This window comes from Cyprinodon variegatus, unplaced genomic scaffold (genome assembly GCF_000732505.1).
Source record: "Cyprinodon variegatus isolate N-32 unplaced genomic scaffold, C_variegatus-1.0 Scaffold142, whole genome shotgun sequence".
Taxonomy (NCBI): Eukaryota; Metazoa; Chordata; class Actinopteri; order Cyprinodontiformes; family Cyprinodontidae; genus Cyprinodon; species Cyprinodon variegatus.
In genome coordinates this window covers 393,143-404,266 of record NW_015150595.1, presented here as the reverse complement: position 1 = coordinate 404,266, position 11,124 = coordinate 393,143, and the positions used below count along the sequence as shown (strand labels likewise).

Sequence of the window (11,124 nt, the reverse complement as noted above, 5' to 3'; positions counted from 1 at the left end):
TATATATATATATATACGTGTGTGTGTGTTTATGTATGTGTCACACATTACCTGACAAAAGAACAAATGTTTACATATGCATAAATAACGATAAAAAAACATAGTTTGAGAAAGAGTTTAGGAAGAGGTTTAAGACAAATTTATAAGGCTATAAAGCCTTTAGTTAGACACAACATAAATTTACCATTTATTATTATGAAATGACAAAAAAGTCTGGACAATGACAAAAAATAAATAATTAACATAAAATGAATTACAAAAAACAAACGACCCAGTTGTTGGGTAGGTGTGCTAAGGACAAGGAGACCAGAAATCTAACTGTTCCCATGATCATAAATGATTATAAGAAAGTACTGAAGCATGATAGAGAACAACAGCAGTGCAAAAGGAACCAGGAGTCCAGCATCAAAAATTGCAAAGTATTGCCAAATCTTTGTATTTTTATTCTTTATAATCATGAAAACATGATTCATTAATTCCTCTATATTCCAAGGGGATAGTTTTGATTCAAACATTAGCATCCCCAGTACATTACCCCAAAATAGTAGTATATTCTTTAATTTTCCAAACACTATGATAGTCTTAAATGTGTGCATCAAGTTCTATACTATCAGAATATAGGTTGATTTCAGATTTTACATCTGTCCTCCCCTATTCCCACTTGAGCTGTATTGTACCATGATTAAATGCCAGTGAAGAAGATGGTTAGTGATGCAACATCTCCCTCTTGTGATGAGAAGCTGCAATTCAGTTCAAAAATAATTAATCCCAAAGGGAAATGAAATGTTATAGTAACTTCTTGTAGGTGTTGATAGCTGTAGGCAGGAAGGATCTTCTGTATCAGTCTGTCTTGCACCTCTGACTGAAGACACTTTATGTTGAATGAATGAAAGGAATTTATTTCAGACAATTTTGACAAATAACAAGAAATAAATCATCCAAATACACACAAAAGAAAAAAAGATAACATCAACCAAACACCATTTTCCAATCTAACTATAATTCACCTGAACATAAATAGAAACAAAACCGTTTAGCACATAAACCTGTTGGTATATACAGCCAGAGAAATGGCATTGATTAATGGAAATTGTCTGAAAAGGGTTAAGAAGAAGTAAAACTTATTTTTCATACCCCCTCTCCCTCTAATTGCACTTAAATTAACTCAAAGTAGAGTAACCTTATATATATATATGTATATATATATATACACACACACATATATATGTAAATATATACGTCTCCATACATACATGTAAACGAACATATACACAAACACATCAGGCCTTCTCAAGAACATATTTGGCCAGGACACGAGTCCATACTCTCATTCTTGTGAACTGAGAAACGGCATAAGATACACATTTCATGAAAGCATGGAAAGTAAAACATTTAAAAAGCTTATCAAATCTTGTCACAATATTTCCATTTCTGTTATAAATTTAATTATTAAAAAGGAATGGTGTAAGTATTCTCCTATGTGGTGCCCCTTCCTCATTAGTTAATCGACTCTTTGTCAGAAACTCAGAACATAGGACCCAGAATTCAAGCAGACAGATCAGAGTGTTTTCACAGCAAGGCTTTGTTGACTTTCTTTTGTACAGTTTCTCGTCAGCTGGGGCAGGATCACTGGATACTCTGTGGAGGTGGATACTCAGGTTAATGACTACGAAACTCAGATGGGAAATGATCATTAGCATACGAGTCACTGACCTGATTATGAGTTCAGTCTGAGCCAAGAGGAAGGAGTGGGATCCTGAAGGATTGCTTCTCCTCAGCATGAGGCGGGAGTCGCCCCTAGAGCTCCAGGCGAGAAACAGAGCAGACTGAAGAGCAGAAGCCAGCCGATGCAAAAGAGCAGAAGCATCCGGAAGGAGAATCCAAAGACAGAAGCCCCATTTACACAACCCTTTTGAAACCATGCCGAGATTGGTCCGAGCACGGTAACCAAAATAACTGTTGAGTGTAAATGGAACGTAAAACTGAATCAGACCGTGCCAGACACAACCAAACCGTGCTAACATGGTACTAGTTCATCAGTAGGGCTTGGCGCGGTTCAGTTGTGGCTCGGTTCTCCGATAACAAAGAGCGCATGAGCAGACTGCGTCATCTCCTTACAGTCAGCCTCCGTAATCATGAAATTTCAGACATTCATAAAAATACTAGTTTCCCTACCTTGCCACACAATTTTCAGTGATGAATCTGCTTAGCAGTGTGATGAACCTCAACTCCTCTCATTGTTTCCTGTGTCTGTAAGCCCTGGTTAGACTATCGTTTGTCGTATCCACTTCCCAAAAGCTGACTCTGTCAAACAAATTCACCAAAGGCTGCTTTTTTTGACTGACTCCGCAAACTTCCTAAATGTTACAGGTGCTGCCATGTCTGTTTGCTTGTTAACTTCTAGAGAGCAGTAGTACCGTAGATCATCACATGCTAGCATGGTGTGTAAATGGTCTTAAGGAACTGAGCTCAGCACAGATCGGTTTTCAGAGGGTAGTTTAAATGGGGCAAGAGTCGATGCAGAGCAGGTTTCCAGGCCAGCGAATCAGAGAGCAAGACAGGTACTGAAGGAATATCCATGCCGGGGTCAGGAGACATATCCAAGGTCATAAGCAGGCAGAATCCAGGAAACAGTGGAAAGACAGATCAGGCAAACAGAGCAGAACAGTGGCAAACAAGTCCATAGGCAGAAACTTGTCAGGATCAGGTAATCACAAACACACAGGTACGCTAAACTACTCTCACACATGGCTCAAATAAACTGGCGCTGATGGCTGGAAACAGGAAGTTTAAATGGGCTACAGGAACAGGTGGATCAAATGAGTAACAATGAGCGCAGGATGGAGCTAAGCAGGTGGAAGAAATGAGCCAAATCCAGTCATCAGTGCCAAGGTCATGACACTCTTCAGTTTTAAGTTAAATCCAAATACATCCAATTGTGGCCCCCAGTTCCTGTTCCCTCACATTACATGAAGTCAACAGTAAGGACATTATGGTGGATAAGAAAAGAGCCTATGAACCTTTAGCTTCCTGGGTGTTAATACACAACAGAAATGCACATGCATGATGCTGGTTAAAACGCAAGTTTAAAGCCTTCTTTTAAAAGAAATACAAAAAAACTCAAGTTACACAAATGGGAGAGGCAGAAGCTCTCCAATATACAACCCAAACAAATGAAGAAGCATATGTTTGTATGTTTCAACACAATACACATGAAAAATATTGTATTTTTGCCCATTTCCGTGAATAGTTTTATGGTTATACGTCATATCATACAAAGGATTGTAGCAGTCCTTGTAGCTTCAGTAAAGGACCTCTTGAGATCCCTAATGCTTAGGAGGCATACAGGCTCCACTTCTTACAGACATACAGGATTTAGTCCCTGTTTCCATCACTGAGGTCTCTTTATTGTTTAGCAGTTTTTTTTAGGTTCTATAAGAACATAATTGTCTGGATGACTGCTTAACTCTAGGTCTGAGACCAGTGCCTAGTCATCAGTGCCTAGGTCATGACACTCTTCAGTTTTAAGCTAAAGCCAAATAAATCCAACTGTGGCCCCTAGTTCCTACAGTAGTTCATGTTATTTCTGCTGGTGGGTCGTTCAGGGGGCATCTGGAATAGATGTCCAAGCCACCGTAACTGAATCATCTGAATGTGGAGGAAATGGGCTCCACTTCGAGCCTCTCCCAGAGGGCTGAGGTCATCAACCTGTCTGTAAGAACATGCCCTCAAGGACTTGGGTTCGATTCCCCGCCTATGATCTTTCTGCAAGGAGTTTGCATGTTTTGCCAGTGCATGTGTGAGTTCTCCATGGGAACTCAAGCTTCTTCCCACACTCAAAGAATATGACTATTGGGTTAACTGTTGTCTCTAAATAGTTAGTTTTTCCACATTTATAGTATATGCAGTTAAGGGCAATAACATAAATAAAAAGATCAAATAAAACCAAAAAATTTTTCAATTTTCCTGTTTTATTTTGTTAATCCCGTGACCGGAAGTTGTGCCGGTCTCTTCCGGTCCCAATGGACAGCGGTACCCGCTAGCTTCCAGAGGACATCCGCTCCGGCCCGGGATAGAAATGGGACGTTTCCGAATTTTATCCCAAACGAATCGATTTAAAGCGCTGACTCAGCATCAAGCGTTGAATAATCGGTAGTTTTAGCGCTTTAAGTTCCTGTATGGTTTATTTCGGTACCGGTTGTGAAGTTAAATCGGTGGAGTGGAAGTTGCCTGACTTGTTAGTGCCGGGGAAGGAAGTTTGTTGTGGCGAAGGAAGCGGGAGGGCCAGAAAACATCCCGTCATGATGGAGGACTTCGGCTCGGCTCTGGAGAAGAACGTCGCAGACCTCACCGTGATGGACGTCTACGACATCGCCGCGGTGGTGGGGCAGGAGTTCGAGCGGATCATAGACCAGTATGGCTGCGAGGCTCTGTCCAGGCTGATGCCCAAAGTGGTGCGGGTGCTGGAGATCCTGGAGGTGATGGTGAGCCGCAGCAGCATGAGCCCGGACATCGACGAGCTGCGGCTGGAGCTGGACAGGCTGCGGCTGGAGCGGATAGACCGGCTGGAGAAGGAGAAGAAGCACAGACAGGTCTGATCATGAGCTCCAAGGAAACATGGGGAAATATAATTAACCTCATCTCTATTAGTAAAACTATTATAAAGTTCGAAAATATCTTTAAAAAATAGATTTCAAAGTTATATCAAACATTTACGGAAAAGGATTAGGGCCACTGAAAATAAAAAAAAAAACTGATTTTGAATTTTATTGCAATATAATATGACAAAACAAGTAAGAATAATGACCTAAATCTCAGAATTCTGACTTTTTTCCTCACAATTCTGACTTTAAAATCAGCATTCTCACTTTAATGTCAGAATAATGAATTTTTTCTCACGATTCTCACTTTAATCTCAGATTTATCACTTTAATCTCAGATGTATCACTTTTATCTCAGCATTCTCAATTTAATCTCAGAATTCTGACTTTTGTCTCACAATTCTGACTCTTTTCCTCAAAATTCTGAATTCAATCTCAGATTTATCACTTTAATCTCAGAATTCTCACTATAATCTCAGAATTCTGGCTTTTTTCTCACAATGGTGAATTTAATCTCAGCATTCTCACTTTAATTTCAGAATTCTGACTTTTTTTCTCAGAATTCTGACTTTAATCTCAGAATTCTGACTTTTTTTCTCAGAATTCTGACTTTTTTTCTCAGAATTCTGACTTTAATCTCAGAATTCTGTCTGAATTCTTACAGCTAGCAAACATGCAATTATATAAGAATTCAAGCTGTAGCCATGCCTGTTTTAGAGACTAGCTCTCTTGCTTTAATCACCTTCTGCTCTTCCATTAATGAAATGGTATCACCGGGAACCCCTCGCGAATGTTAAAAGTCTCCTAATTCCATCATTTCCAACCAATGTGTTACTGGCCCTCCCAAACAACTTGCATCTTTTTCAGTAAAGCTGAGTGCTCCCACATCTCTTCCTTCATGGTGCCCATCTACATTAAGATCCACAATTCTGAGATTAAAGTCAGAATTCTGAGATTAAAGTCAGAATTCTGACTTTTCCCCCATATTAAACAGAAATAATATTTAAAATCAGATAACTTTTTGAAATTTTTTTCATTGGCCCTTATCCTCTTCCGTAAACATGCAATGATTTAAATTGGATATTTTTAGTTAATACTCTGATATCCAGCCAGACTGTCAGCAGAACTAAAGAGGAAACTTACTGATAACTTTTTATTTTTCTTTATTAATTTAAGTTGAACAGTTTGGTTTTAATAGATGTTTTGCTCCAGAATGTGTGCTACCAATTTTAAGATATTAAGTTTGTTTTACAGACCAGATATTGACCGATATAAGTGTCTTGGAGTCTGTGCTGACAATTTTTTTTTATGTATTTGGATGATTCTTTTGGCTGATATTTTCTCATCCTCTATTTAAAAGATTTTAAACTACCGTAGTGTTGCTCCGATGCCATTTTTTGGCCCCGATACTTAAAACCTGGCTGTGCAGTATTGGCAGTTGATTGCAAAGGAAAACCAGTTGATTGCATCGACTCATTGACTCAAATGCAATCCCTCACACTAAGGATGCTTGTAGCGACAGTGGAGAGGAAAAACTCCCTTTTAACAGGAACCATCTGTGCTACAGGAAAAAAAGCAAACATGTAGCTAAAGTTGCATATCCAAAAATACATAGAAGCTGATGTGTATTTAGCCATTAAAAGAATCACGATTTATTGTCTGAAAAGTAAATCAGAATTCATTATGTTTAAAATCTGAAAAAAGGGTGAATTTTCCTTTTTTTTCTTTTAATTGGGGCTTTGTATACATTACCGGTACATAATTAAATACGGTTACTTTGGGATTTTTAGTGACATAAAACCTATTTCTTTATGTAACTGGAGTCCTGAAGAGGCCTGTTTTAGATTTGTTTTCCAAGAGTAGTAATTGTGATTAAGGTTCCATGATTGCTGTCGATTGAACCAAAAAGAAGACCTCAAAGATGTAAGATGTTTTCGTTTTTTATTGTTATTTTTGTCTTTTTTAGGATAGCACCACAAAATATCCTGAGTAGATTATATTTAAATTCTAGGTTGCCTTACCAGATTTTCTGGATCAAATATCAAAGAGCTTTAAAAATTAATCAATGGCGCTTCGGCAAAGTATTCATGATCCATTCCTTTTTTCTTCTTTAAGTACAAATGGTCGTTAAACCTACTCATTAGGGTTTTTATGTGACAGAACAACACATCTAATTGTGAACTAGTTGGAAAATCATCTTTTGCAATTTGAAATCTTTACAAAGAAAAACAAACGCAAGCCACACTTTTCAGATTTTTACCAGAAAAAAAAACAAAAAAGGTCTAGCCGTTTTTAAACAACTATGTTCTTTTCCTGCTGCATTAAATGCTTCTGAAATACATGTTTGTGCTTTTAATGTACGGAAAGAGATGTTGGACAAAATACGAAACTGAGGTAGTTTTCTTAAACACCCATTAAGTTGAAAACTGCATACAAAAAAAATGTCTGTATGTGAATATTATAAACGTTCTACTTCTCCTCCTGCTGCAGCTTATTGTAATGATTGGTTTTATTTGGAGGTAGCAGTCAGTCTGTTTTAAATTAGCTCAGGGGTCAGTTTCCCATGACGGTGGTTGACTGATTAACCGAGTCCCATGACTATGAAGAAGTAGACGCTCCATCTGAGGCGTGTGTGAGAGACTGAGCCGGCAGATTTTCCACATGCCCTCATTGGATGAATCTGGGAAAGGTATGGAAGGATAGATTTTATTGGTAGATTTATCCCCTCTTTTAATGTCATAAAATATTCATAAATGGTTAAAAATGTGAGAACGGATCATGTGAACAGAGAAGCAGCTTTAGAGCTGAGCAACCACAGACACCTTTACTGGCATTCTGCTCCAGCGAAGCAAATTTGTTTAAAAAATCTAATTGGAAAATGTAATATCCTCATTTAAATATTATAGTTCCTCTGTTTTTAAAAATGACGCACCCCTGCACCGAATCGAGGACGACCACACAGACAGCTGGAAAGGCATACTAAGGACCAATCACAGCTGCTTTTTGTCTGCGCACTTCCGGTTGAGGTCTGCGCGGCAAACTTGTAGTTAGTATTTGTTTGAAGTGCGTGACTGACGACGGATGCAGAACCTCTGCAGAGACAGATTTGATGGTTGCAGAGGCTATGCGTCGGAAGCATAAATTGGCCTTTATGCAATGTTCACACCTAAAGCAGCAGAGGCAGCAGAAGCAGCTGGTTTACATGCAAAATCAATGGTTGACGTGCATCAAGGTGCAGCAAAAGGTCATGCAGTGCCTTTTGCGCAGCAGGAGCAGCGCGTCAGGGGCTTCTGAGCATTTGACGCATAGAAAAAAGCAGCAAAAACAGCAGCTGCTGGAGTTGGAAAAACAGGAAAATTGCTGCTCGACGCGCCTCATCAACCAATCAGAGAAGATTATCTGGGAGCTGGCATGGAGACAGACACAGCACTGATGATGCAGAGCGCTATGATCACTCCTTTGAAACTGTTTATTAACACCTAAATTAACTTAAAATGTCAAAACCTGCCAGAAAATAATGTTCGCTTTTATTATCCTGGTGCCTGAAGTTTGGATTACGTACGTGAAAAACACCTTCCAGCCGCCGCGGCAAACCGCGAGGAGGCGAACAGGCCATAGGCTGCTGTTGAATGGAATTCATACTGACAGCGCACCGTTGGTATGTGGGGGTCTGAGCGGCTCAAACTGCAAGATAATATTTGAAGGCAGGATGATAATCTGGATGAACTGACTGCACAGATGAAGTTTTCAGGTGGATTTTTTTAGCCACTGATCACAGCAAATATAGCTGCCATTGCTACAGGCATAGAAAGGATAGGGTAGCTCCTCCCAACACGCATCAGACCCACTTTTCTACAGCAAAGCTGCTTCAGTTGTGCGTCAGAACTAAACTCGTAGAAGCATCAAAAATGAAGCAACACACACGTTTTTGCTGCTCCTGCTGCCTGTGGTCTGAACGTACCGTAAGTCTAAGAATTCCCTTGTTTGCAATGAGCGGTGTGCGACGTTCAGGAAAATCAGCTCATAGCTCTGCTTCAGCAGCAGGATTCGCTCACAAACACCTCACTAGGGTCGGCTACATTTCAATCATGTCTGATTTTTTCCCGACCTTTCCTGATCGGGAGGTGGTCGTGAGAGGCTGATCGCCCCCTGTGTAGTACACCACGCAGAATGAGGCTGAAACTCGCCCGACCAAAAAAAATCTCCCACAACTGGAGAATCGGCTCAAAAGGGCAAAAACTCATACAGTGTACGCCCAGCTTTAAAGGGGGTCGGTGGACTTGCAAAGCTCAGAGACTCTTCTGTCCTATTCAGGGTCTGTAAAAATGAAACAAAGCAACAAAGTGTTTGATCTAAACACTTTGTTGCTCAAATATAAGCTTATTTCCACTCATATTTTATATATAGTTCTGCTTAAATGCGGAATGTTTATATATTTTTTTTACAACTTTGGTATCTTGTTGCTCAAGATGGTTCACTCTTTCAGTTAAAGACAAGTTTAGTGTCTCTATCCTCACTTTTTCAATGAATCTATAACTAAATTAGTTGATGATTATTTCAGTAATTGATTAATCTGATTGTTTCAGCCCTAATCTGAGCGGACAGGCTGCTCATACATGGATGCTGTTTTACAGGGTGGATTATTATGCTCCTTTAGTTCCTAACCTGTAAATCTGTTGTTTTTTGCTCATGATTGCAAAGCCAGCTTATAAGCAGTGTTTAGCAACAAGATGGGGAGGGGCAGCGCATTGTCCTCTATGCTCAGTAATGCCTTTGAAGCATTGAAAGGTTATAATGGAAAGCTGAATATAACTTGGGTCTGATAGCTGAATCAGGTGTAGTGCAGACCGTGGCTCTGAATCAGACCTTTTAAACGTATAATTTCAAAGTTCTGACTCAGAGGCTGGAGTGGCCAGTGACTCTATGGAGTTCCTGTTTCTTCAAGCTGCATCATTAGTATTTTTAGCCCAGTGGAAGGGAACAAGGCAGCTTGTTCACACTATCAAGCAATAAAATTCATTCCTTATGAGTTCATGTTGTTCCCTTAAAGAGAAAGAGTCCTGGTTGGTTTATTGGGAACAAACAAAAGGTTTGATAATTGTTATAAATCTGTGAACAGGAGTTGGAGCGGGTGGAGGATGTGTGGCGGGGAGAGGCCCAGGATCTTCTGTCCCAGATCGCTCAGCTGCAGGAGGAGAACAAGAACCTCCTCTCCAACAGGCCCCTGAAAGACTCGGTGAACGAGGAGGACCTGCAGAGACACGAGGGTGAGGCTGTGGCTCTGAAAGCACAACTCCTCACACTGTGTTTTTCTTGAACCGATCAGAACCCATGGTAACCCACTGTGTCCAGGTTTCATCCCTCTATTGGTTGATGTGTGGAGCTGAGGAATTTATTTAATTTACTGACATGCATTCGATGTCACTGGCAGAAAACCAGCCCACAGCATGACGCATCAGGACTTGAAAGACTCACCTTAACTCCTTAAAACATCCTTATCATTTTGACTCAGCAGTTGAGTCTTCATCTTTTATGGAGTTGATTTTACTCCATTATTACTGCAGGCAGGGAAACCATAAATAATTCTTTGAAAAACATTTTATAAAAAGAAAAACTTTAAAAAAAATACGTTGTTCATATTTTATTATGCAATTAACTTTTCTTAAACATTTTTTAGAGATTGCATATTTTCAAATGTCTTTTAAAAAAAAAAAAATATATATATATATATATATTTATATATATATATATATTTATATTTCACTTCTTTCAGATTTCAAAAGGATGTAATCTGTAAAATGCAATTTGAAAGAAATTTCAATTCCTGAAACTCAATATAAAAGAGGTTTGAAAAAACATAGAAAATACGTTTGTTTAATTTATTTTTGAGAAAAAAAATCAAAGTGTGAAAAATACATTTTTTTAAAAATATTTGAAGAAACTAAATCTGAGAAATCAGCAAAGTTAATCTAAGTTCTTTTGATTGAATCGTTTTTTTTTTTACGTACATTTCCAGAAATATTTTTTTTTTCTTTTAAAATTTCAATTTACAAAACATGTTTTTTTGTTGCAACAACAATGGAGCAAAGTTCACTCTATTTTGGTCTGAATATATATTCTTCAGAAATCTTTTGCCTTGTCAACGAGGGCAACTTTAAAGCAGGTGATTCTAACTTGGTTTCCACCATTTTTATTATTTGACATTTTCAGTTGCAGATCATTAAACACATTCATATGTATATTTTAATGAAAAACCTTAAAGAATACCCTTAAAACCATAAAAAAAACTTATTTTAACTGTGAGAGACAATGCTCTTAAATAGAAATAAAACGTTTAGACAGTAACGGATAAAGAAACCTTTGCAGAGTTAGATATGATTAGTAGATAAGACCGTTTTCACGTCCAAGCATCGGCCGATCTCTGATCTTCCAGCATTAAGGAAAGCAGGGTAGATCGATTAGTCGGCCAATCAATCGGTCGTCTCCTCATTTTCACTGTTATTTTGTTTCAGAATAGGGATGC

The 11,124-nt window shown here is 38.8% G+C and overlaps 1 protein-coding gene across 3 annotated transcripts in view; it reads left to right on the top strand.

The window, feature by feature from the left end:
* Positions 1-4,019: 4,019 nt before the first annotated feature.
* Positions 4,020-11,124, top strand: part of rilpl1 (Rab interacting lysosomal protein-like 1) — a 38,520-nt gene continuing 31,415 nt past the window's right edge. For 2 of the 3 annotated variants that reach the window (XM_015376798.1, XM_015376800.1), the window contains exons 1-2: positions 4,020-4,592; positions 9,721-9,868. In XM_015376798.1, coding sequence (XP_015232284.1) covers positions 4,179-4,592; positions 9,721-9,868 — 562 coding nt within the window. In that variant the 5' untranslated portion in view covers positions 4,020-4,178. The remainder of the gene's footprint in view (positions 4,593-9,720; positions 9,869-11,124) is intronic. The other variant, XM_015376799.1, reaches the window with a different exon arrangement.